Source organism: Mesocricetus auratus, unplaced genomic scaffold (assembly GCF_017639785.1).
Source record: "Mesocricetus auratus isolate SY011 unplaced genomic scaffold, BCM_Maur_2.0 Super-Scaffold_100013, whole genome shotgun sequence".
Lineage (NCBI taxonomy): Eukaryota > Metazoa > Chordata > Mammalia > Rodentia > Cricetidae > Mesocricetus > Mesocricetus auratus.
Window position 1 is genome coordinate 75,382,181 of NW_024429196.1, and position 27,374 is coordinate 75,409,554.

Below are 27,374 nucleotides of genomic sequence, written 5' to 3' on the forward strand. Positions count from 1 at the left end.
AAAAGGTAACCAAGAGTCCCAGGGTATGATAGACACCTCCTACTGCAACCTCTGTATTGGCCAGGCTAAGACAGGAGAACCACTTCAAATTTAAGTTGGCCAGGTGACAGTGAGTGCCAGGTCAGCCTGGGGTACAGAAAAACAACCTGTTTCAAAAAACAAACAAGAAGCCTGGCGTTGGTGGCCCATGCCTTTAATCCCAGCACTAGGGAGGCAGAGGTAGGCGAATCTCTGTGAGTTCGAGACCAGCCTGGTCTACAAGCGCTAGTTCCAGGACAGCCTCCAAAGCCCCAGAGAAACCCTGTCTGGAAAAACCAAAACCAACCAAACAAACAAACAAACAAAAAAAAAACAAACAAGGCTGGGCATGGTGGCACAAACCTTTAATGTCAGTACTCCAGAGGCAGAGGCAGGAGGATTTTTTTGTTTTTAATTCCAGCACTTGGGAGGCAAAAGCGGGCAGATATGGAGTTCAATGCCAGCCTGGTCTACAAAGTGAGTTCCAGGACAGCCAGGGCTAAACAAGAAACCCTGCCTTGAGAAAGAAAGAAGGAAAGAAAGAGAGAGGGAGGGAGGGAGGGAGGGAGGGAGGGAGGGAGGGAAGAGAAGAACAGAAATGCAGGCTGGGAGATGACTCAGAGGTTAAGAGCACTGGCTGCTCTTCCAGAGGACCTGGTTCAATTCCCAGCACCCACATTGTCAGCTCACAGCTGTCTATAGCTCCAGTTCTAGGGGACCTGACACCATGCAGGCAAAACACCAGTGTACATAAAATAAAAATAAACGATTAAAAAAGAAAAGGAATTGCAGGCACCTGGCAAGGTGGGAGGAAGGTCACACGACGAGCACGCAGCCTCTGCTACACGCTAGATACCTAGCAACACTGTCCAGGGGTCCCTGGGGCTTGTCACGGTCCCGTTTCCATCACTGCCTTCCCAGGAACCTGCCATATCAGGGCCCCGCCAAGGGGGAACCTGGCACTTGGGCTGCCCTGTCCAGCAGTCGCTGTCGTCCACGTCCAGCATTTGCACGCCCCTCGCCCACCGGGCGCAGCACACGGGACCCACACTGTTCTTCCCAGGGATCATGCGCCTGCCACATCCCATGATGGTTACTAAGAGGCTCAGCTCCAAGACTTGTCTTCAACTCTTTTTTGTTTGTTTGTGTGTGTAGCTTTGGAGGCTGTCCTGGAACTCGCTCTGGAGACCAGGCTGGCCTCGAACTCACAGAGATCCACCTGCCTCTGCCTCCCGAGTGCTGGGATTAAAGGCATGCGCTGCTGCTGCCAACGCCACCACCGCCCCCCTCCCCCGCTCCCCTCCAGGAACTGCCTTAACCCCTGCCTCCTTCCTTCTGCATCAAGTCCCAGGGTCGCAGACGCACAGTGGAGAGGCACGCAGCACGCAGGTGGATACAGGTTTATTGTGGCATGAACAGGGGCCGCGGACGGCCAGCACCAGTGAGTGATGGTGGAGGGAAGTAAGTAAGCGAGGGGGTTGTGAAGGTGAAACAGGATTCAGGGAACCCCGGGATCCGGCTAGGACTCGGGGGCGGGACAGCTACTGCCAGCCCCACCCAGAACTGTGGAGGGTGAGCCCTCCTGACTCCTCCCGCTTCGGGCAGGGTGGGGCGGCAACAGCGTGGGGAGGTGCTCATACGTGAGAGAAGGCGTGGCTCTTGCAAAGGGGCTTGTCCTTCTTAGAGTAGAAGGTCTTTCCTTCCAAGTTGATCTGACATATCTGGGGACAACGGAGGTCCAGTCACACGAGGCTGGGGGAGTGGGGAGGCCCTCACCCCACCTCTCCTACATCCCTCATGGGCACGGGGTGTTGAGGGACAGGAGGCAAACACACACGGGGGGGAGGGAGGGGGCCGCGTGCTTACCGCACAAACAAAGCATGTGTCATGCCAGCTGAAGCCCAGAGCTTCCAAGAAGCGGTCTCCGGCATCGATCTTGAAGTCACAGCCTCGACATTTGGTGCCAAACATCTTCTCATAGTCTGGTACCGGGACAGAAAAGAGGGTCTGCAGCCACACCTGCCCCGCCCCCACCCCGCCCCGTCTTCTCCAGGCCACCGGGTACCTCGCTCACAGTAGGGCGCCCCGTCCTCCATATAAAAGGCTCTGTTGCGGATAGGCGCTTTGCAGGCAGCACAGGTGAAGCAGTGCACATGCCAGGTCATCTTCAGGGCATGCATGATCTCCTGGAAGAGGCCACGGCAGGCTCAGCCCATCCCCCAGAGCACCGGCAGGCCAGCCCTCCCACTGCTGAAAACATACATTTTACATACGTGCAGCTCCCGGAGCACCACGGACAACTCTCAGACTGGCATGTCTCAACGGTTCTCAGACTTTGTATCCTAAACCTGCTCCTCCCGGTCAACCTCTCCATCTGTTCAGGCCAAGCCCCCAAATCCAACTCCCTTTTTTTTTTTTTTTTTTGGTCATCTCACGTAACCCTGCTGGCTTGAACTTCTGATGCTCTCTGTCTCTATCTTCTGAGGACTGGGTTTTCAGGTGTGTGCCACCATGTCAGACTCAAAATTCCCTTTCTCTCATATCTCTCATTAGTTGAGTACTGAAGGGTTCACCTTCCAGACGTGCCCAGCATGGTGAAAGTTAAAAGGCCTGCTGGGTACAGCATTCAAACAGCCTGCTCAACCGATTAAGATCCAGTCTTTTAAAAAGCTAAGTTAGATCGCCGGGTGGTGGTGGCTCACGCCTTTAGTCCCAGCACTCGGGAGGCAGAGGCAGGCGGATCTCTGTGAGTTGGAGGCCAGCCTGGCCTACAAGAGCTAGTTCCAGGACAGGCTCCAAAGACAGAGATACCTGTCTTGAAAACAAAGCAAAAAGCCAAATTCAGCCGGGCATTGGTGGTACACGCCTTTAATCCCAGCACTCGGGAGGCAGAGGCAGGTGGATCTCTGTGAGTTCGAAGCCAGCCTGGTCTACAGAGTGAGTTCCAGGACAGCCTCCAAAACAATACAGAGAAACCCTGTCTCCAAAAAACAAAAACAAAACAAAAAGCCAAGTTCAGTGCAGGATCCGGCAGACAGGCCTGGCCTGTTCCCTCCCCTCCCTCACGAGTTGATCCTGCCACACCAATGTTTGACCTGTCACTGGCACACCAAGCTCACCATGCTGGGGCTGCATCCCAGCCATTCTGCCCAGATGGGTCCTCTCCACCTCCCGTCTCCCCATCTCTGACTTAGGTTTCTGCGTAACTGTCACTCTCTCCACAGGGCACACTCTGACACCAGCGAACACGCCAAGCTACCTCTCCTACACCAAGCACGCTGGCGGGGCCCCTCCCCCTACTGTCCTGTAACCGGCACTTCACGAACATCCTTCCAGAGAGTGCTTGTTCTATCGGCTGCTCACGTCTCTTCCTGCATGGACGGTGCGAATGCATCTATTCCAACAGTGCCTAACTCACTGTGGGTCCTCAGTGGACTTGGCCCCAGGGGATGAGCTCTCCCCAGGGTCGGACTGGCCATTCCTGGAACTGTTCAGTGCACCACGGCCAGAGGCCTGGTACCTGCCAACAGCTTTATCCTCTTGTAGTCGTGGGGAACTGAGTGCCTGAACCCAGTCTTGTTGGACTGTCTAGAAAAGAGCCCCAGGTTTGCAGCCAGGGACCTAGCTAGGTTCTTGTAAGGGCCAGATGGGGCATTCAACGGGCCTGTGTCCCCTGGGGATTACTTGGACTGATTCAAGTGTTGGTTCTGAGTGGTTCACTGAGAATGACTTGAAACTCTTTGCTTTCCATGGTGCCGCAGACAAAATCGAGGACCTCATGTGCTAGGCAAGTATTCTACCACTGAACTATACCTAACCCAAACTTATAAATGACGCTGACTGACTCAGAAATAAAAGCTCTGGGATGACTCTACACCTGCACTGTATCAAAGCTACACTGACTAGCAATCGCTCTGCCTAGCTCCCTAATATCCCAGTATAAGCCCCCGTTCCCCCACCCCAATAGCTTTCTGAAGCTCATCTGACCTGCCTCCAGCTCCAAACTCCTCCCCTTTCTGAAGTGCTTCCTGTGACACAAGCCCCTCCTCTTGCAGCCTTCTCTGAGGGAATTCCCACCTGTGCTTATCTTCCTCTTACGGCCACTTCTGCCCACGTGTTCAGTGTTTACTGACCAACTTCTACAAGGGGGCACAGCACCTACATCAAACAACTCCAACCTTGGCTCAGGGAAGCAAGACGGGAGACGGAGGTCTGATGGGAAGAGTGGACATGGGGGGGCAGTGATGGCGCACGCCTTTTAATCCCAGCACTCAGGGGGCAGAGGCAGGTGGATCTCTTGAGTTCAAGGCCAGCCTGGTCTACAGAGTGAGTTCCAGGACAGCCAGCATTACAAAGAAACCCTGTCTCAACTCGAATGAATGAATGAATGAGAAAGGTACTCCTGGGACTGAAGATATGGATGTAGTCTCTCGAAGGGGACCCCAAGTTTGGTTTCCAGCGCCCATTTTGGGCAACCTGTAACTGCAGCTCCAGGGGCTGACACACTCATCTGCTTCCACGGACACGTGCGCTCATTCACAACTGCACACACAATTGAACCTTAGAAAAGAGGGGGTGGGGAGGTTCCCGAGGAAGCTGAGAGAAGGGCGTGGTGAAAGGACACTAGGAGTACCTGGAGGCGCTGTGGTAAAGGGCCAGAGCTCACCGGCAAACACGGAGCCGGGAGGGCTGAGCACGAATGAGGGGCCCTGTACACTGTACACAACCGGACTTAACAGCAGAGTCCTCAGTGCACGCCTAGGCCATGCCAGGTGCCCGCTAACAGCCCCTACCCTGGCGATGGTGATGCCATTTGACGACGACCATGCCAGGTGCCCGCTCCTGCCTCGAGCCTGTGTCACCTGCAGGTGCCTCTTCCCCAGTGAGCGGGCTCCCTTTGAGTCACAGGCTAGACCTGCCTACCAGGTCTGAACTCCTGTTACACACACCAATGAAGCCTCAAGCCCAGTTCTGACGGTAGCCAGGTTTGCGCAGAGAAAACCTGTTTGGGTTATGCTCTTGCGTTTAGCCTTTGAGGGAGGAGCAGGGTCTGCATCAGATGTTTTCGTTTGAATGTCTGCCTTCGCCACCCAGGGTACTGTCTAGTTACCTTCCAGCCCCCAGCTTTGTACGTTAGGGGCGGTAGGCGCTAGGCTGGCTGCTCATGGTTTTTATACTCCCTTTACTTCTACCGGCAGCTGCAACCTAGGCTGGAGAGCTATAGTACAAGCAGCCCTCGGGGTCCTCAGGTCCAGCATCCGTGGCTTTAAAACAATACTTGGGAAAATACCTGGGCCTGAACCTGACAGATGCCATTTTTTTTTTCAAGACAGGGTCTCTCTGTGTGGCCCTGGCTGTCCTGGAACTCTCTCTGTAGACCAGGCTGGCCTTGTGCTCACAGAGATCCACCTGCCCCTTTCTCCTGAGTGCTGGGATTAAAGGCGTGTGCCACCACCACCGGCTAGATGTACTTCTTGTTCTTTTTTTTTTTTTTAAGATTTACTTATTACACATACGGTGTTCTGCCAGAAGAGGGCTCCAGATTGAATTGTAGATGGTTGTGAGTCACCATGTGGTTGCTGGGAATTGAACTCAGGACCTCTGGAAGAGCAGTCAGTGCTCTTAACCTCTGAGCCATCTCTCCAGCCCCCGTACTTCTTGTTCTTGTCATTATTCCCTAAACAGTGTGACAACTTTCTATTTTGCATTTGTGTTTTATTGGGGGAATTATAAACGGGCTGAAGCACAGAGGAGGAACTGCACTGGATACATGTGGCTGATGCCATTCTATGTAAGGGATTCGAGCACCAGCGCCTGTGGGGTCCTGGAACCCTGCCCCCGGCCATGGCCAGCCAGGGCGACAAGCACATTGGGTTTCCCATTTCCCATGCAGCCCGAGGTGGACATATGGCATTTCTAGCCAATAGTGGAAGCCAGTTTGTAGCTTTTGGATTCAAATGCAAAACTTTACACGCAAGGCCCTAAGTTTGATCCCCACACACTCTACTAGAAGAATGCGATTTGTCTGTCTCTCTCCTGCCTGGGCTGCAGCAGCCAACTAGCAGCATTATATGGCATCAGGCACCCCTGAGAACCATTCTAGCCCAGGAATTCTTTTCACTGGCATAAACAACCCCACTTTGAGCAGGGCAATGGTCTTTTCTGTCACTGCAGTCAAATACTTTCCCAGCTGCTGCAGCAGCTGTCTTGACCATTTCCCTTCTTAGGGTACATGAGCCTGAATTTATTTCACGGCACCAGCCATCCCTCAGTCACCATGGTTCAGACGGAGCTCCAAGCCACCAGTGAATGTGGACAGTTACTGGGGTGGGCAGGCTCCAGCCCCAATCAATCAGAACTTTCCAGAGATGACTATCTCTCAAACTAAGTCAGCATCAGAGCTTCCAGGCATCAGGGACTGACATATTCTCTCCATTATGGAGCTAGCCTGGTAAAATGGAACCTTGGAGGCACTATGGCATGTTTCTGTCTTTCTCCAGAGAAAAGCATGCTGGGAATGAATGAAACCAACAAAAGTAAAAACAGAAGCAAACTTGGGAGACTACAGAGCTGAGACTTGGCTGGGCCTGATATCAGTGCCCCCAGCTACCAGAGCAGATTCAACCCCTCCACCCCCCCCCCATGCCACCCAAGGCAGGGTTTCTCTGTGTAGCTGTCTGTCTGTCCTGGAACTTGCTCTGTAGACCAGGCTGGCCTCGAACTCAGAGATCCACTTGCCTCTGACTCCTGAGTGCTGGGATTAAAGGCCACTACCACCACTACCCAGCTTTTGCTTCCCCCAATGGAATTTGATCTTTTAGGTTGGAGAGGTGGCTCAGTGGTTAAGAGCACGTGTCGCTTTTGTGGAGGACCCTGGTTCGATTTACAGCACTCACATGGTAGGTCACAACCATCTGTAACTCCAAGTTCAGAGGACACCAGCTTTTTGACCTCTAAGAGCACTGGGTGTGACTGGGGCACATATACAGATATAGGCAAAACGCTCAACACACATTAAATACACACGAAAATTTCTTTTTAAAGAAAAGGCTGGTCTTTAAAGAGTATCCTGGCTAGCTGGGTGGTGGTGGCAGCGCACAACTTTAGTCCCAGCACTTAGGAGGCAGAGGCAGGCACATCTGGGTTTAAGGCCAGCCTGGTCTACAGAGCAAGTTCCAGGACGGCTAGGGCTACACAGAGCAACCCTGTTTCAAACAAAGAGTACCCTGGTTGGTATAAGTGATGCCATTTTGCCTTCTTCAGACAGAGTCTCACTGCGTAACCCGGGATGGCCTGTTATGATCCTCTTGCCTCTGCTTTCCAAGAGCTGGGATTAAACGCCACCATGCCTGACGAGGCTGCTTGTACACAGAGCGGGACCCTTGCACATGCTATGCAAGTCCTCCTCCATCCTCCATCCCTGGAACTATATTCTGAGCTCTTAGGCTCTCTAGGATCCTGGAGATTCAGGCCGAGAGCTCACATCTGGCAGCTGCTGCACACTACTGAACAATGCCAATGGGTGGGCTCAACATTTACACTGCTGCCTGCCCCCCTCCCCGCCCCCTGCCAGCCCCACTCACTCCAGTGATCTTCTTCTTGCATTTGGCACAGCTGGGTGCGTAGCGCACGTCATAGCAGGAGGGGCAAAAGATAGCCCCCTTCTCCTCGAAGAAGCCACCCTCCTCCAGGACCTTCCCACACTGGCTGCACACAAATTCTTCAGGGTGGTATGCATGGCCCAGCGCTACCAGGTAGCGGCCCCTGCAGAGAGAAGGGGTGTATGCAAATGAGGCAGGCTCCCGAGGAGGGAGACCGGAGAGGTTTCTCCAAGATCCTGCATCAAGAGGGAGAAAACGGGAAGGGAACCCTTGTATACTCTCTTGGTGACTGCTGCAGTTTTGGTGCCCTGGCTTGGGAGGGAATCGATGGTCTGAGACAACCGAGACACTCCTGGGGGGGCTATTGCCCAGTGTGGGGGTGAAACTTCAGCTGACCCCGGTGAACACCCTGTCCTGCTTCCCAGTCCCACCTGGCCTGAGCAGGGGGCCTGCAGGAGGTCCTGGATAAACGGGGGTGTCAGGACAGGATGCTTTTTACAAATCCTCCGCCTAAGAGCTGATGGGAGACGAGAGCAGCCCACCAGGGCCAGCTAGGAAGGTTCTAGAATCTGGCTCTGAAGGGCTGTGTGACTTGGCTGGGATCCAGGGAGCAGTGTTCAGAGGGAGGTAACTGTGGCCTACTGGCCCTGAGAGGAGTGGGTTAGCAGAGACCAGGCGTGTGGCAGAAGCAGCAGAGTGAGAGACACAGCTGCCGGCACCTCACTGCTACAGGCTGGTGTGCGAGTGGCAGGAAGTGTAAGAACCTGCTGAGGCGGCCGGCAAGTGAGAGCTCGGCCGCTCTTCCAGAGGACCCAGGTTTGAGTCCCAGCGTCCACCTGAAGGCTCACCGCCATCTACAACTTCATCAGGTCCCGGGGACATCCAGCACCCTTTTCTAAAGGTTTCTGTGGGCACCAGGCACACAAGCGGTGCACACACACACACAGGCCAAACACCCACACACAAGAAGTAAACTAAAACTTAAAACACCCAAGGTTTCCAGACAAGATCCCTCCCTGCAGGAAGACAATCGGGCCAAGGCCAGGCTGCAGGGCAGAAAGACAGGGTTAGAAGGGAGCGCTCACCGGATGATCTTGTGGCACTGGTGGCACACGGGAGTCTTGCCATTGCTGCTGCCCCCTCCTGTGCCCCCTCCAGCTGCGGCCTGCACTATGGAGGTGCGGTTCTGCAGAGGCGTGGGTGTGGCTGGCTGGCTATGCCGGGTCAGCACCGTGCTGGTTTTGTCTGGGGCATAGCGCTCAGCAAATGCAGGGTCCACGGCCCAGGGTGGGCGGCTGGTGGGGCTGGGGGTAGTGGGGCCTGACAGCCAAGGAAAGTAGATCCAGAGGGGCACTCAGGGAGCCCAGAGTGCTGAGGGTAGAGCCCAGGGTGGCCTCCAAAGGCCACCACCCCGTGACCATGGCGGCTCCCCACCCCTCTTCAGACCCAAGTCCACTTCTTACCAGGCCAGGGTTCCTGGGGTATAGTTGAGGCTGGGGCTGGGGCTGGGGCTTCTGTCCTGGACACCTGGCTGCAAGATCGGCCATTGAAGGCCCTGCCTGGCTGAGGCTGGGGCGTGGTCCTACCCCCGCCTCAGCTGTGCTGGCCCCATAGGAGAATCTTAAGTGCATGAGAGCGGCTGGGATGGGTCCCAGGTCCCTCTGGAGTGCAGGTAGGAAGGGACGCTTCCCCTAAGTAGGTTAGAGCTATGCGGTCTGCTGTGTAGACTGTGGAAGCGGGTGGGTCTCCTGTTCCTACAGCGGCCTTTGGGTCTCCTCGCTTACAGGAGAACCAAGGTAAGGCACAGCCATCTTTGTTAGGTGCCCCTCCCACCGAGAAGCAGACTGCAGGGCCCGCACCCGGTCTAAGCCACTTAACGCCCCGTACTCAAAACATAACCCAACCCAACAAGATAGAAGACGGAGGCAGAGGAAGCAAGGCTGAGAACGTTTATTTCCATGCTCAAGGCAGTGCAGACCTGGCAGACAGTGGGACCACAGGCCCAAGAAGGAAGGCAGTGTCAGATGAGGCCAGGCCCTGGGCCAGGCGGGCTTCCAGGGCCAGGCCGGCAGGAGGCTCAGGCAGGGACACGAGAGCAGTAGGCATAAGCTGGAGGCACCCGTGGGTGCCCTGGGAGGGAGCGACAGAGAAAGGAAAGCAGAGGGCAGCAGGCTGGAAGGGCCAGGCTATGACTGCACGTTGAGCACGTGGGCAGAGCGCTGGTGGTGCCAGTCCCGGAGGCGTGTATAGCGTGGGCTCTGTAGCTCCAGGACATACTTTTCCCTGAGGGGCAGAGAGAGAGGAGGAGGAAGTGACAGGAAGGAGAGGCGGAGGGAGGCGGGGATGGAGGGAAGGAAAGGAGGGAGAGAGGAGGGAGAAAAGAGTGCTCCGGCAGGAGGGGCCGGGCGGGCGTGGCCGGAAAGCAGAGTGGTGGGTTGGGGGAGGGGACAGAGCCCTCGAGCTCACTCTTACCTTGACTTCTTCATGCAGTCCTCATCCGGGTCTTGCACTGAGAGGACAGAGGCAGGCATTGACCAAGAGAAACCGGGGTCACCCCAGCCTCGAGTCCAGGCAGGGTCAGGCCTCAGTTAAGGCCAAGCGAGTCCGCCCTGACCTGGGCCAGCACTTACTGAACTCTGTGCCCGTGAGGTGGGCAAGGATGCGGAAGGAGCGGGACTGGCCTGTCCCTGGCCTTGGCCGCCAGTCTTCGGTGTCCTCCATCAGCCGCTGCTTGCTGGCATCGGGGAGCAGCTGTCTGAGCAACTGTCTGTGGGAAGGGTGTGGCTCAGAAGCCCTGGTTCTGGAGAGCCCCAGGGGCAGCCCCTCCCAGGATCTGATGTGACAGGTGAGAGGGGAGGGAGAGGGGAGGCGAGGGCCCTGCCGGGCAGGAGGGTAGGTAAAGGAGAGCTGGGAGGAGGGGAGCCAGGGCAGGGAGGGGCTACCGCCCAAAGTGCCCAAAGGAAGGGGAAAGTGACAGGAAGAGGGGGCTCACTGACTTGTCAGGGCTCTGCACCTGTGAAGGGAATGAGACAGATAGACAAGTAAAGGGACAGACTCGGGAGGAGAAAGGCGGGGGAGTCAGAGAAGTGGACAGGGGCAAGGTGGCACTGTCTGCCCGAGACTCGGCTGGCCCAACGCCACACCCAACCCAGGCTGCCCAGAACGCAGGGCCTGTGCAAGAGCAAAGCCTTAGGCGGGCTCTACGCCCACAGGCCTCCCCGGCCGCGAGGGATTGCTGCCACACGGTTAAGGGGCTGGGGTGCGGCACAGACTGAGCAGTAGCGGCAGCTTGTGTGTGCTGAGGACTAGACAGTGTGGCAGTAGGCGGGAGTGAGCGGGCAGGGGCTGACATACCCATTCTGTTGCGGGGTGCTGTCAGTAGGTGGGGGTGCCCCAAAGGGCCGGGCCGTCTTGTTGAGGGAGGCGCTTGGTGCAAAAGTATACCTCGGGGGGGTCGGCGGGAGGGGTCAGGGCCTGGGCAGAGACAGAGCCAGGCAGGGTGGGTGGGAGTGGGGGCTGAGGTGGGAGCGGAGTCGCCACCACCAAGAACAGTGACAGGTCCAGCGCCACGGACACATCTGGCCGGTGGCTAAGGGTGGGGGGTAACTACGATTTCAAGGGGCCCACTTGGAAGCAGTGAACTCAACCCACCCTGGGCCAAGGGAGACCAAGGACGGGCAGGCGCACACAGCACAGGCTCGTGGGGACAAGCGGCAGACAAACAGGCAGGCACGTGTGGCGCCCAGACCGTGCGGCAGCTCCCAGCCCTCAGTTCCCTTCTGTCGTCTGCCCTCTGCTCTTAGGGGTACCAAGGCTGGGCCGGGGAGGGCAGGTCAACCCAGAAGTCCAGCCCCCCCCTCAGCCTAGTTGTCTCCCGTACAACCTACCTTCTGTGGTTTGCTCTGAACAGGCTGGGCTCTGGAGAAGAGGAGAAAGCAATGGTGGCAGGTGGCCCGCACCAGAGACCACGTCACCCCTTCATTCACCCCTTCATCCTGTCGGCCCCATACCTGCTGAGTCCCAGGCTGAGGCGCTCCCCACAGGCGCGGATCTTGTTCTGGGCCTCGATGTGTGTGAGGCTCCCTGCGTTCTCACCATCGATGCTCAGTACCCAGTCTCCTACGGCCACGCCAGCCTGTGCAGCTTTGCCTCCAGGGGTGAGCTGTGGAGAGGCGTGGTCAGGGGCCCACGGGCCACACCCACGATTTACTGTCCACTGCAGAGTCGTCTATTCTCCTCTATGGCACTCCCTCACAGTCCACCTTCAGCCTAATGCCCACAACCTAGGAGGGCTCTGCCAGCCGCTCTGTAGGTTACTTCACCCACCAGATTGCCCTACCTGTGTTGTTAACACTGGGCTACAAGTCAGGCGTAGGTGGCGCACACCTTTAATCCGGAGGCAGAGGCAGACGGATCTCTGTGAGTTCGAGGTCAGCCTGGTCTACAGAGTCAAACCTACACAGAGAAATCCTGCCTCGAAAAACCAAAAAAAAAAAAAAAAAAGACTGGGCTATAAAGGCCTAACAGGGTGGATTAGTGTCACCTCTGTCAGGGTGACAAGTGTCCCACCTCCTATCTGAGCAACTACCCCCCTCCCCTCCTTCCCCATGCACGGAATGCCTTCACAAACGAACTCTTGCTCCCATGGCCGCATACTTGTTTTTTTGGGGGGGCAGGGGGTGGGGGGATGGGGGCTGGGGGTGACGGGGGTGAACAAAGCTCACCACTTAACCAGAAGTCAGCCAGTGTTGGTGAGCACCATCCCACCAAGCCTACTACATTCCCTCATTTGCTACACAAACCAGAAATTCCCAAAAAGGGCTGCAGACACAGTAGTCACCCACAGGTCTAAAATCACAGGGCCAGCCGGGCGCACGCCTTTAATCCCAGCACTCGGGAGGCAGAGGCAGGTGGATCTCTGTGAGTTCGAGGCCGGGCTGGACCAATAGCCTCCAAAACAATACAGAGAAACCCTGTCTCGTAAAAACAACAACAACAACAACAAAAAAAAAAATCACAGGGCCACTCAACCGTCTGGCAAAGGGGCTGGCACCACAGAGCAGGTTTAATTCACACCTCACAGGTAGCAGGAAAAGTGGGGTGCAGCCTGCCAAAGGCGCCAGCAGGCTCCTCAGGTGAGCGGATGCAGTGGGAAGTCAGGAGGTTCTGGGGATGTTAGGGATGGTCCTGATGCAGAGACTGCAAACACTAGGACACAGCGGAGCTGGGCTTGGCAGTTCTATTTTGTGCCTGACGGGGAGGTTAGCAGAGGAGAGAGCTTTCTCTACTTGCTAACAAATGGTAAGAATAGCAACTCAGAGGATACCTAGCACCTCCCAATGTGCTTGCAGAGAGTCTGGGGATACACCTTGCGCACACTCAGAAGAAACAGTACTGCCAACGGCGGAACTCAAGTCATCCAGCCTGGTGCAGCCAGGATGTGGTCCTCCACAACAGGGCGCCATGCTATAGGCACAAGTGAGGGGTGAATAAATACTATCTCACACAAGGGAGAGCTCCCCATAAGGACTCTGGGGAGCTGAGCGGTGGTGGCACACACCACCTTTAATGCCAGCACTCTGCAGGCCAAGGTCAACCTGTCTACACAGTGAATACTACAACAGTCAAGACCAAACAGAGAGATCCTGTCTCAAGATAAATTAAATTTTTTTGTCTTCTGGTTTTATGAGACAGGGTTTCCCCATGTAACAGCCATGGCTGTCCTGGAACTCACTCCTGGACTGGATCCAAACTCACAGAGATCCACCTGCCTCTGCCTCCTGAGCACTGGGATTAAAGGCGTGTGACACCACCGACGAATTAAAATTTTAAGAAAGTAAAAACAAAAAGACTCTGGGTGAGAGGCCTGCAATGCCAACACTCAGGCAAGCTGAGCAGGAGGGCTGACCGTTCAGTGCCAGACCTTGTCTGAAAGAGACCCCTGCAAGCCTTGGCTAAGTTTGGGGTCTCAGGTCTGCCTGACTCCAATCAGTCCCTTGTAAGGGGGAAGTGACTTGCTCATTGTCATGGTGAGTCAAGAGATGGAAACCTGGTTTAGCCACGCCTTCCTCCACAGGCAGCCTGCTTCCTGAGAGGTGTGGGGTAAGACCGGGTTTGGGGGGGTCTTGAGAGGAGGAGAAACTGACTCCCTGAAAAGGAGCGGAGGAGTGAGGAACTGCTCTTATGGGGTGAGGGCAGGGAGGATGTGAGGGGCAAGACAGTGGTCAGAGTGAGAAGGCAGCATGGGGCCTTCTGGGAAAGGTGGCTAGTGAGATTACGAGGTAAAAAGCCAGGGGGCTGGACAGCCAGCGTTATGGATGCGGGTGAGTCAGCCTGGGAGCTCAACTGAGCCGCCCAACCCCCAAGTCCCAGACATTACCTCATTTTCCAGGCCTGGGCCCACAGCCAGTCCTAACCCTCCTTCCTCCCTCTACTCTGGGGTCAGGGGAGGGATAGCGGGCTGGCCCAATTTAGAAAAGACCACCCCACCCATTCCAGGGCAGGGCTCAGCTGGCGGCCCCACCCACAAGTTAAGGCTGCTGACAAAGGAACCCAGGGACCAACCAGAGTGCCTCCAACAGGCGACATCTGAGAGGCCATCGTTACCAAGGAAGAAACCAAGACCCACACCACAGTGGCCAGCACCTTCCCAGAGGGGAGGAAGATGATGTAGGATGTGTAGGATGTACTGTGGGGGAGGGTCCACTGCTCTTAGTCACCCTGCTGGCTGGGGTGGATTCCGAGACGGCCCCAGGGAAGGATCCTGGGAAGAACGCAGTTGTGTTCTGCCTGCCTGCCCTGGCCACTATGTCCGGCTCCCACAGAGAGACGCAGTCTTCACGCCCCTCTCAGGCCGAGCAGTGCCGGGATGTTCTCAGGCCCCTTCAGGCCGGGCTTGCCCTGGGCTTCCTGCCAACAGTTGCATGCCTACTCCGCGGCTGGGTGGGCCTCTCTAGGCGGGAGGATATCAGGGCAGGAAGTCCCTGCCCCTTTTTTGACCCCCTAGGCCAGTCAGAGCTACCAAGCTGGCGCCCTGGCCCCACCCACTCTGGCACAAAGTTTGCTTTGAGTCCCACTGACACGAATGACTGATGGTCAGGTGAGGGGCCCACCAATGGGGCCAAGGGGCCTAGACCTAGGCCAACCCTTTTGGGTTCTGTTGACTGGCCACTGTTGGCCATCCCAGCTGGGGCTGCATTCTTGGGCTTATAAGGCAATCCCCCTGCCACAGGGAGGAGTCAGCTCCCAGCCCCACCCCCGCCAAGGCAGACTGAGGAATGGGAACAAGAATCCTGGAGGCCAGCCTCACTACACCTCTGCTCAGGGTCAAAGGTCACTACAGCCTGACCAGAACTAGCAGACTGAAGACCTGAACCTCACTCGACTCAGGTCCTCGCTCAGCTGGCAAGAGGCTCCCGTCCTAAACTTACAGGAAGGACAAGCCATTTTGTGCCTTGGTTCATAGCCTTGCTCTGCCAGGGACTTGCTGGTCAAGCTCCTCCATCCCTCCAAGTCCTGTCACTTGGCAAAGCAGGATGACAACTGCTATTCCTTGGATAGCAGTGACATTAAAGTTAGGCCCTGCCTGGCGCCTGGCACCACACACTGCTCTTGAAGCTAAGGCACTTCTTGGAGCCATGACCTAACCATACTGCAAAGCAGGCTTCTCCTTGGCACTCACAGATGGCCAAGGGGGCTTGGAATAGCATCAAGTACCATGCCAAAGCAGAGAAGCTGGGGGGGCTCCCCGTCCCCCTATCTACCTAGTTGGGAGTCCTTGAAATAAAGCGTCCATTTGGACCTGGATACGGCTGTCCTGTTAGCTCCCCTTTCTCCCCTCCATACAGCTGTCCTGTTGGCTCCCCCAGTCCCCCCTATCGGTCTGGTCACTCTTGTTGTTTCTTCCCACCATTGGCTGGAAACAAGAGTATCCGAGAACCCTTGGGGAGCGCACTCTCCAATCTAGGCTTACCCGAGAGATGGAGAGGGGCACATTGAAGTCCTTGCCCCCTTGCAGCCGGAAGCCCCAAGGTGCTGGCCCTTCCAGCACCACCTTGAAGGAATCCATGGTGCCTGCTCCTGTGAGGGCAGAAGAGAGAGTTGCCGCACCCGGCCCTACAAAAGGGCAGGCAGGTCCAGATCTGGTCACTGGCGTTAGCCAGGTACCAGAAAGCACAGGCACCACAGGCACTGGGAGACGTGGATCCTGTCGGGTTTGGTGGGGCTCTGGGCAGGCAGACCTCACAGGCAACTGACAAGTCAGCTCCCCACCCCGGCCCCTGCCACTGCGAGGGTGAGCAGAGTTCTCATCAACTTCTTTTCTCTGCCAGGGGTGGGCCGTCGGGCTAATTGGCACTGCTTCGCCCAAGCTAACCTGGAATCTCAGGAGGGCGGCGGGGTGAGTCAGGGGCCAGCTCCCCCTCCTTCCCCGGGTCCCAGCAGGCCGCTGGAGCCTGCTCGGACTATATAAGGCGTGTAAGCTGACACTGGAGAACCCGTGGAGGGAGCACTTTCGGGGCTCGGGATGTTGAGGGGGAGGGGTGAGGAAGGAGGCCGCTGCAGCGGGTCCTAGCCATTTTGGGACAGGTCGAGGCTGCTGGAAGCCAGGGCGGGACCCCTGGGCACTGCAAGTGGGGAAGAACCCGGGCACTGGCACTATGGAGAGTGGCGGGGGTCATGTCCCTAACGCGTGGCCAGGGAGGGGATCCTTTCTGGAAGCCAGTGAAAGTGGTGCCACCCACGCACGAAGCTCCCTTTCCAACGTGACTCTGTTTCCCCTCGTCTCCCGCCCCAGCCCTGCGCTTGGCCGCGTCCCCACCGCACACGGTGGCGCAGGCGCCAATCAGCCCCACCGCCGCAGGAAGGCGGGGGCGGAGGCTGCGGCCGAAGCCAACCGAGGGAATCTGGCACAGGCCACGACCGCCCACGCCCTCCCCGGCACCGCAGCAGGCCACAGGAGCCCACCGGGTGCAGCCCGTGGAATCCCCGCGGCCGCCAGTACCTGAGTGCCCGGCTGGGCCGCTGCTCGGCGGCCTCCAGGAGCCTCGCTGGGATCCGCCGCGGCACTATGACCCCGCCCCCGCGGACGCCACGCAATTTGAGCCCGCGGTAGGGGGCGGAGTCCTAGGCCACGCCCTCCCCAGGCCACGCGAGTGGACATCCCGGGGTCGGTGCTAGGCCCCACCCAGTCCATAAGCCCTGAGTCTCCTGGACAAGGAAGGAGGGATCGGGCGTTTACCCGGGCTCTTACTCTCCCGAGCCTGATCGCTGCCAGCCTGCGCCCTGCTCTAGGCTCTCACCCAAGCCCCTTGCGCCCCCCACTGGCAAAGCGGAAGAAAAAGCAGCCTTTTAAAACACCCAGGTTTTAGTGGTCTTCTCTCATCTTATTCTCCCCTCGTAGGGGAAAATGGCATCATATTACCGACACTGTAGAGGTCAAAGAGGTCGTGGTCGGCAGCATCGGAGATTTCATATTTTCTAAATTCCAGGGGACGGAGAAGCAAGACAGGGTAGTTTCAAGATAGCTTTCCAGGGGCTGGGGTTGAAGCTCAGTGGTAGAGAACCTGCTTAACTCGTGAGAGACCCCTGGTTCAATCCCCCAAACCAAAACCAACCAACCAACCAACCAAAGTTAGGTTTGCAGAACAATCTGGAAGCCAATACGTAAGTAAATAAATAATAGATAAATAAGGCCGGGCGTTGGTGGCCCACGCCTTTAATCCCAGCACTCGGGAGGCAGAGGCAGGCGGATCACTGTGAGTTCGAGACCAGGCTGGTCTACCGAGCGAGTTTCAGGACAGCCTCCAAAGCCACAGGGAAACCCTGTCTCGAAAAACCAAAATAATAATAATAATAATAGATAAATAAATAAATAAATAAACAGTAAGAGTCCACAGACTTGGAGGAGGCCCTTAGCTCCTCACGGGGCCTGACAGAGTCCATCCAGACAGAGGCAGCAGTCCACAGCTCTGTGACGTCCACCAAGCACCACTATTGGGACGGACTGTATCCCCTTAACACCCTCTCCCGAGCACACAGTTCCCTCCGGTGAGGGTGGGGTGGAAGGAGCTGCCATGGGGTGTTCTCAGAGCCCAGCTGTGATGGGCAGAGCTGATTCTCCTGAGTGTTTGAGTGAAGGGTGAGGTGCACAAACCCCCTCCCTGCCTCCTACCATCCTTACGTTCCCTCTTCCCCACCATTGTCCCGACTACTCAGACTCCCACGGGAGTTGTCATCGTTGGAGAAATCCTCCTCAGCAGCCTGCTGTCTTTGTTATTCCGGGTCTCCTATGGTACTCTTGCAGTTTTCCCGAGGTCTCCATGACCTCCATCAAGTCAGCTGCAGCCTTCAGGTTTCATCCTGTCCTGCTGAGGCTTGCAGGTCAAGGCCAGCTTGGCCACGCCCTTTCTTCATTGCTTTCCTTCTTTTAGGATCCAATGCCCTCTTCTGACCTCTTCAGGCGCACATGTAGTGCACATAGTTACATGTTGGCAAAACACCATAAAATAAAAAGAAAAAAAAAGACCTCCCAACGTAGACTGGCTGGTGTTGAGTGTGCATGGGTCCCAGAGCTTCTGGTCTTTACCTCCTGAGAGCTGAGACCATGCCACCAAGCCCAGGAGCTTCCTCATCTAAAGTCACCGTTCTCCCTGGCTTCTAAGGCTTTCTTCCCACAACATCTCCTCATCTACCTCCTGTCTGGGTGTTCTGATCCCTACACTCACGTCTTAAGAGCCCATATTATCCTTTGGCTTTCAGTAACACCCAAAATGGCCAACCCGTGCTTCCCCCTCAGGAACTTCAGACGTCAATAATTAATACCTTGTCTGGATGTTTGCTAGGCAAGTATCTCAAACCCTACATCCCACTCCAAATCTGCGCTTTCTTCTAACTCTTTCCTGGCCCCAGCCAATGACGTCATTCACCTAATTGGCTCGGCAGAGCCTGTGAAGTTACATGTCTTTTTTCTGTCACCTGCACCTTAAAGGTGCACATTCCACCTTTAAGATGTCTTCACGGCTAATCAATGCTGCTGTTCCGCTGTCATCTTAGGCTTCAACACCTGACAGTCTCCCCGCTGGTCATCCTGACAGTCTCCCCACTGGTCATCCTGACAGTCTCCCCGCTGGTCATCCTGCTCCCATCCTGGCCTCCTCCAGGCTCAGGCAGTCTTCTGTGTGATATTCTTAAAGCAGAGATCACACCTCATCTTTTAGCATTCCAGTGGACTCACACTACGTTTAAAATAAAACTAAGATCCTTAGGACCTACGCAAGACTAAGAAACTGGGTCAAGTGTTAGGCCTGCCGGCATAGCCCTGTGTCATCCCAACTATTGGGGAATCTGAGGGGGAGGGTTACATGTTCAAAGCCAGCCTGGGCAATTTGGGGAGACCCTGTTTCGAAACAGATAAGTAAATAAAATGTAAACAAAGGAGGGGAAGAAGTTGTGCTTAGCTTCCCCGGCTTCCTGAATCTCTAAACTGGGGAAAAGAGGACTGAACTGAAACCGGGCCAGCCTCTGGTGGCCGGCACATTCCATTTACACCTCCCTGGCCTTCTCTCTACACCTCCAAGCACATTCTTGCCTTAAGGCCCTTTTTGTACTTTGCAATTCCTTTTGCTTAAAACACTTTTTTTTCCCCTGGGGATCTAAATAGACTTTAATTTTTTTCTCTGTTTGAATACTGCCTCCTGCAGGGGGGCTTCTCTAAGTTATCAGTCCCAGCTGGAGAGATGCCTCAGGGGTTAACAGCACTGACTGCTCTTGCAAAGGACCCAGGTTTGATTCCCAGCACCCACATGGCAGCTCACGACCATCTGTGACCCCAGACACCCTGTTCAGGCCTCCATATGTACCAGACATATACATGGTGCACAGACATGCATGCACTTAGACACATAAAGTGATACAAATAAATTTAAGCCGGGCATTGGTGGCACAGGCCTTTAATCCCGGCACTCAGGAGGCAGAGGTAGGCGGATCTCTGTGAGTTCGAGGCCAGCCTGGTCTACAGAGCGAGTTCCAGGACAGCCTCCAAAGCCACAGAGAAACCTTGTCTCGAAAAACCAAAAATAAATAAATAAATAAATAAATAAATAAATTTAAAACATTTAGCCACGAGGTGATGGCACACACCTTAATCCCCGTACACAGAGAAACCCTGTTTTGTGTGTGTGTGTGTGTGTGTATGTGCGCGCGCGTGCGCGCGTGCATGCACTTGCATGCTTGGAGGGAGAACACAACACCAAAACAGTTAAAACAGCAGTCTCCTCCCCTGATGCCACACTGTGCCACACCCTAGTCCCTTCACCTACTTTATTTCCCCCCTAGCACTTTCCACACTGACACATTGTGTCTTCATTGTCTCGTGAGATCTGAGATCGTCTGTCAAGTCCACAGTCCCTGCTTGGAGTTGACTGGACAGAAGAAAGGAAGGTTTGTAAAAGTGAAACAAGAGATGAACGAAGGAGGACCTGGCAGGCTGGTGGCTCCTGGTTGTATTCCAGCAGACAGGAAAGACCCCCAGGTCGCTTTCTTACTCCACACAAAGGCTTGGGACTAGGTGCTTTGTAGGGATCTTCCCCAGAACATACACAGGGTTGTTACAAGCACTGGACTAGAAAGGATACAGCGCCCCCTGGTGACCTGAATCCCTGTAGCTCCCTGGTCAGGCCCGGCCTCTTTTTTTTTTTTTTTTTTTTTTTTTTTTTTCGAGACAGGGTTTCTCTGTCTGTGGCTTTGAAGGCTGTCCTGGAACTCATTCTGTAGACCAGGCTGCCCTCGAACTCCTCCCTGTGCCTCCCGAGTGCTGGGATTAAATACGTGGGCCACCACTGCCTGGTCGAGACTTAGAATTTTAACTAAAGAAAAACTTGTCAAACTGAGGATTTAAGAGTCCTGGATTCCAGTTTTGATCATGACCATGACTCCAGTGTGTCCTAGTATCTAACGAACTAGCAAGGGCTTGGGCTAGCCACTGCGGGAAAGGGACAGATCTCTGTCAGCGGCTTCCTGGCTGTGTCTGCTCTGTGGCATTCAGAAGATGTGGAGATGTTACTTGTCAGTGCTTGGTGAGTGCTATGTGCCTCTCATAGCTCTAACATCCTTCTAGACCTTTCTCTCTGCTCTCAAACACAGCTTGCAACAGTACTACAACAGAGCTCCGATTTCCCAACTTCTCCTCACACATTAAGCTTGGAGATATCTTTTCTTTTCTTTTCTTTTTTTTTGGTTTTTCGAGACAGGGTTTCTCTGTATTGTTTTCGAGGCTGTCGGTCCAGCCCAGCCTCGAACTCACAGAGATCCGCCTGCCTCTGTCTCCCAAGTGCTGGGATTAAAGGCGTGCACCACCACCGCCCGGCGGAGATATCTTTTCTTAAGCTTGGAGATATCTTTTCTTTTGGCAGTGTTGGGGATCAAGGGCTTCAAGTATACTAGGTAAGATTGTACCCTGGACCTAGAAATATCTTTTTGATATGCACTGTGCTGGATTCTTAAATCTGGAATGCTGTGGAAATAGAATGTTTGTTTAACTATGCATTTTTGTTTATGTTGCATTTGTTTAGCTATTAGAGCTGTGTTACTTTTCTTTTTTTTAATATTTATTACATATTCAGTGTTCTGTCTGCATGTACATGCCAGAAGAGGGCGACAGATCTCATTACAGATGGTTGTGAGCCACTTTGTGGTTGCTGGGAATTGAACTCAGGACCCCTGGAAGAACAGCCAGTGCTCTTAACCTCTGAGCCATCTCTCCAGCCCCCTGTGTTACTTTTCTTTATGCTACATTTGTTTAACTATTAAAGCTGTGTTACTTTTCTTTATGCTACATTTGTTTAACTATTAAAGCTGTGTTACTTTTCTTTATGATACATTTGTTTAACTATTAAAGCTGTGTTACTTTTCTTTATGATACATTTGTTTAACTATTTAACCTGTGTTACTTTTCTTTATGCTACATTTGTTTAACTAGGTAAAGATGTGTTGCTGTGGGTCTGGAGAGATGGCTTGTAGAGGTCCTGACTTCAATTCTCAGCAACCACATGGTGGCTCACAGCCATCTATAATGAGATCTGGTGCCCTCTTCTGGCCTGCAGGGATACATGCATGCAGAACACTGTATACATAATAAATATATAAACAAACAAATACTTAAAAAAATAAATCTCCTCGTCATCTTTTGGGCCTGGAGGCTCAAAGGAAAGTCCAATTACAGAAATGAGTTATTTTAAGTTTATAAAAGTCTAGCTAGAGAGCCGGGCGGTGGTGGCGCATGCCTTTAATCCCAGCACTCGGGAGGCAGAGGCAGGCGGATCTCTGTGAGTTCGAGGCCGGGCTGGACCGATAGCCTCCAAAACAATACAGAGAGATCTTGTCTCCTAAAAAAAAACAAAAACAAAAAAACAAACAAAAAAAAAAGTCTAGCTAGAAACAAGCCTGAGCTAAGGCCGAGCATTATGATTAATAGTGATCCCCTATGTCATGATTTGGGGGCTGGTGGTCCAAGAAAGCCTGCTACACTGGTACACTGGAGTAAATGGAAAGCATGTGTGTGCACGTGTGTGTGTGTGTGTGTGTGTGTGTGTGTGTGGTGTTTGATGTGTGGTGTGTGTGCATGATCTGTGGTGTGTAGTGTGTGTGTGAGATGTATGATTTGTATGTGGTGTGTGTGTGTGGTGTTTGATGTGTGGTGTGTGTGCATGATCTGTGGTGTGTAGTGTGTGTGTGAGATGTATGATTTGTATGTGGTGTGTGTGTGTGATGTGTGTATGTGTGAGTGCTGTGTGATGTGTGGTGTGTGTGAGATATGTGGTATATGTGTGTGTATGACCTGTGGTATGTAGTATGTGTGTGTGATGTATGGTTTGTATGTGGTGTGTGTGTGTGTGATGTGTGTGTATGTGTATGTGAGTGGTGTGTATGATGTGTGAAGTGTATGTGTGAGAGAGGTGTGATATGTGGTGTGTGTGTGTGTGTGTGTGTGCGTGTGTGTGATGTGTGCTATGTGTGTAGAGAGATTTAATAGGGACCAGAGGAGAGTTGCATTATTCCTTGGTGTTGCAGGCATTTGTGAGGCAGCTCATATGGGTGTTGACATACAAACCCTGTCCTCTGGCACAGCACAAAGCGCTCTTAGCCATTAAGCCATCTCTCCAGCCCCAGAAAGTCTATGCTGAAGGTGGATGCCTTTGGAAGTTGTCAGCATTTATACAGCTTTTAAAATTTAGTGACATGTGGGCTGGAGAGAGGCTCAGCAGTGGAGAGCACTTTCTGCTCTTGCAGAGGACCCGGGTTTGGATCCCAGCACCCACATGGTGGTTAGCATAACTGGAGTCTATAACTCCAGCTCCAGAGCATCTAAGTCCCTCAACCTCTTCTGACTGTCACAGGCACTGCAGACACACAGACCACACACACACACACACACACACACACACAAAATATAAATCTTTTTTTTTTTTTTTTTTGGTTTTTCGAGACAGGGTTTCTCTGTATTGTTTTGGAGGCTATCGGTCCAGCCCGGCCTTGAACTCACAGAGATCCACCTGCCTCTGCCTCCCGAGTGCTGGGATTAAAGGCGTGCGCCACCACCGCCCAGCTGAATTTTTTTTTTTTTTTTTTTTTTTGGTTTTTCAAGACAGGGTTTCCCTGTGGCTTTGGAGGCTGTCCTGGAACTCGCTCAGTAGACCAGGCTGGTCTCGAACTCACAGTGATCCGCCTGCCTCTGCCTCCCAAGTGCTGGGATTAAAGGAGTGCACCACCAACGCCCGGCCTGGCTGAATCTTTTTTATTTTAGAAAATAAATATAAATCTTAAGAAAATGAACTGAGTGATTAACTCACTTATGCCAATGGTTCAGCTCAGGATGCATGTTAGCATAATTCAGATTTGAAAAACCACACACTGATGCCAAGGTTCCATGTACCCAACTGGTAAAAATCAGAGCTGTGTGAGCATTGCCATGGACAACCTTCAAAGGTCTCCAAGTGATTTAACACAGAGCCAGACTGAACTACGCTTTTATTACTATTATTAGTTTTTGAGACAGGGTTTCTCCGTGTAACAGTCCTACCTGTCCTAGAACTCACTCAGTGGACCAGACTGGCCTTGAACTCACAGAGAGCCAGCCACCTGCCTCTGCCTTCCAAGTGCTGGGACTAAAGGTGTGCGCCTCCACCACCTGGCCTGAACTACACTTTTATTTGAAAGAACTCTTCAAGAAACAGTAACAGAGAAGAGAGCACAAGAGGTTGGAGGCTGGATCTGCAGCCCAGGGGAAGACATGGAAGGCGTGGACCAAAGGCATTGGCTTGGATCCCAAGCACCATAGGGGACACCGCAAGAGAGCGGGGGTGGGGGGGTGGGGGGACCTCCATGAAGAGGCAAGGAATGCTGCCAAGAAGCAGGGGGTTCCAGCGTCTCAGTGAGCAGCCTCGTCTGGCTGGCAGTTGGTGACTTTGAAAAGCTATGCAATGGGACAGTAGACAAAAGAGGAAACTGAACTCGGGGAGAGAGTGGGGGTGGGAAACTGGAAATGAGAGTAATTCAGCCCTTTTGAGGAGTTCCGCTGTGGAGCAGAACACAGAAGTGGGGAGGTGGCCGCAGGAGGGTGTGGGGTTAAAGGAAGGCTTCTTTTCCGATGTGAAGTCACAGAGCACCTGTCCGTTTCTCTGCGGCTGGGGATGATGATGGCGAGTGGCTGATGCTGGGCACTGAATGAATGAGTGAGGAAAGTCCAAAAGCTCACTGGACAGACGTCTCAGATGGGAGCTCATTCTAGAGACAGACGCACCTTCCACTGTAAGGATGGCACAGATGAAGACACTGGCCACTTTGTCAGTGCAGCGGAGGGAGGTGGGGGGTCCATGTCTGTTGACTGCTGATTCCTGACAGTGTCTAGGGGGTGACAGTAGGTGGAAATGGAAAGCTTTGAAGACGTCTTAGTTACTGTCCTGTTGCTGTAATGAGACACCATGTCCAATTTACTCCATGTTCATCATATTGGGAGGCGTGGCAGGGTGGCATGGTATTGGAGCTGTGACTGAGAGCTTACCTGTGACCCACAAGCAGGGGACAGAAAGAGAAAGACTCTGTCTGGCATGGATGTTTGAAACCTTAGAGCCTACCCCCAGTGACACACCTCCCCCCAACAAGTTCATTCCCATTCCAACATGGCCACAATCCTTCCTAAACAGTTCCACTAACTGGAAACCAAGCTTTCTAACATGAGCCTTGGGGGGGCGCTATTCCCATTCAAACCCAAAGGGCCCCTTTGGGACATGAGCTCTACAGATAGAATGGGGAGCCTGTCTATGGGAGGGAACGCAGTCAAGACTTTGTAAGTGAATTTGCCCAGACATGGGCAGCCGTCAGTGAATTCGCCAGAGCCTGAGGGCTTTGCAAGTCACACCAGATAGGAGGGAAGGAGAGTGGAAGGGAAGAGGAAGCCAGAGGCCCTAGGAAGCAGGACTGGTTGTTGCTGCCATGAAGACAGGCTTAGGAGTGTCACTGGTGTGGCAAGCTGAGCATGGATGTCTATGATCTCGGTAAGCTTTGTGGATCCTGTCTACCAAGTGTATGGGCAGCTGAAGCGGGAAGTCCAGAGATGGAGAAGCCAGACCCTTGGGAGCAGGAACAGCCATTTATGCACAGGTGGAGCGCCCAGAGGTGGCAGAGGGGAACACTGGAGTCCTAAAGGAATTCGCTCATTTGCGATGGAATGGGGCTCCTTGAGAACACAGCTGACATCGTCTGGAGCACAGAACGCTCCCCAGTGTCTGGAACAGTGTAGGCACTGGCAAAATTCTTTCTTTGCAAAGGTATGTATGTGTGGTATGTGTGCGTGTACGTGCGTATGCGTGTGTGTGTGTGTGTGTGTGTGTGTGTGTGTGCGTGCGTGTGTGTTGTGTGGAAGCCAGAAGCTGACATTGAGTGTCTGAGTGTCTTTCTCCACTGCCTCCCATGTTGTTGAGTCTTTGATAGAAGTTAGAGCTCACTGACTCTGGCTAGTCTACCTAGCCGGTTTGCCATGGGGATCTTGTCTCTGCCTCCCAGGATTACAAGTTGCAACACACCTCAGCTTTTATGTGGGTTTGGGAATCCCAGTTCCAGTGGCACATTCTTTATCCACCAAGCTATCGCCTCACCCACGATCTCAATAAAACTTCTAAGAAAAGATTTTGTGTGTGCATCAAACTTTTTTGTGTTTATTTCAAGACAGGGTTTCTCTGTGGCTTTGGAGGCTGTCCTGGGGCTAGCTTTGTAGACCAGATTGGCCTCGAACTCACAGAGATCTGCCTGCCTCTGCCACCGGAGTGCTGGGATTAAAGGCGTGTGCCACCGCTGCCCAGCTTACTTTCTACTTTTTAAAAATTATTTATTTTTATTTTATATGCATTGATGTTTTGCCTGAAGGTATGTCTATATTAAGGTATCAGATCCCCTGGAACAGGAATTACAGACAGCTGTGGGCTGCCATGTGGGTGCTGGGAATCGAACCTGGGTCCTCTGTAAGAGCAGTCAGTGCTCTTAACAGCTGAGCCATCTCTCCAGCCCGATTTCTATTTTTTAAAAGATTTATTATGCATAGTGTTCTGTCTGCATGTGTGCCTGCACACCAGATCTCATTATAGATGGTTATGAGCCACCATGTGGTTGCTGGGAATTGAATCAGGACTTCTGGAAGATCAGTCAATGCTCATAACCTCTGAGCCTTCTCTCCAGCCCCTATAATTTAATCATTTGATGTTGTTGCTGTTTGTTTTTGTTTTGTGTGTCTTTTTTTAAAAAATTCCTTTCTAAATTTATTTTTATTTTATGTGCATTGGCATTTTGCTTGTATGTTTGTGTGAGTGTCAGATCTTAGAGTTATAGGCATTTTGAACTGCCCTGTAGGTGCCTGGAATTGAACGTGGGTCCATTGGAAGAGCAGTCAGTGCTCTTAACCACTGAGCCATCTCCCCAGCCCTGTTTTTGCTTTGTTTTGAGGTGTGCTCTCACTTTGTAGCTTTGATTGTCTTGGAACTCACTATGGAGATGAGGCTGGCCTCAAGCTCACAGAGGTCCTCCTGCCTCTGCCTCCTGGATAACGTAGTCTTTTTGTTTTACTTGGGTGTGTGTTGAAGACTGAACCCATGGTCTACCTCCTACTAGTGATGCCCTGTTCCACTGAGTTCTTTATGGTTGATGAAGCAGGCCAGAGATTCTCCAGACATATTTGCAAACTGCTTGGGTTCTACTAGGCACGCATGTTTTGGATATGTACAATCTACAACCCTATCTCCTGTCCTGCCACGCCACCCCGACCTGTGCCCGAAACCTCCTCCACAGCTTAGCCGCCCTGCTTCCCTCTGTCCCCCAGAGCTGGCCTTTCTATCATTCCCTGTCAAGTCTAATTGCTGTCTTTTCCAAGGATGGCACCTAGTTTACAGCCGCTGACTCTGGTTCATAAATGACACTCCTAAGCCTGCCTGGTTGGGTCATGCTTACCCTTATGACTCAGTTTAAGGATACTTCTGTCAACAGATCTCATGACTCCCCCACTCTTTGGCTGTCATTTCTGCATAGAACCACACAGACCCCAAACTACCTGTCTCCTGTCCCTGTGCTCAAGGAGATTTTAGCTCAGTGGTGGCTGAAGTCAGGCTCAGGACACTGTCTCCGGAGCCCAGCATATAGGCCGGGAGTTTGCTACAATGAACACAAGGAAACTGTGGGCCAGTAGGGACTGTGGGCCATAGGCAGAACCCAGGG

General features: G+C 53.5%; 1 protein-coding gene across 1 annotated transcript; it reads right to left on the reverse strand.

Moving 5' to 3' along the window:
- Positions 1-1,404: 1,404 nt before the first annotated feature.
- Positions 1,405-16,014, reverse strand: Pdlim7 (PDZ and LIM domain 7). The gene is given in 14 exon segments (XM_040756039.1): positions 1,405-1,739; positions 1,885-2,000; positions 2,084-2,204; positions 7,602-7,782; positions 8,705-8,939; positions 9,083-9,150; positions 10,092-10,128; positions 10,250-10,386; positions 10,974-11,071; positions 11,073-11,093; positions 11,507-11,537; positions 11,630-11,781; positions 15,592-15,698; positions 15,994-16,014. Coding segments are annotated over 13 exon segments (1,380 nt in total). The 5' UTR covers positions 15,688-15,698; positions 15,994-16,014; the 3' UTR covers positions 1,405-1,652.
- Between the last annotated feature and the right edge of the window lie 11,360 nt (positions 16,015-27,374).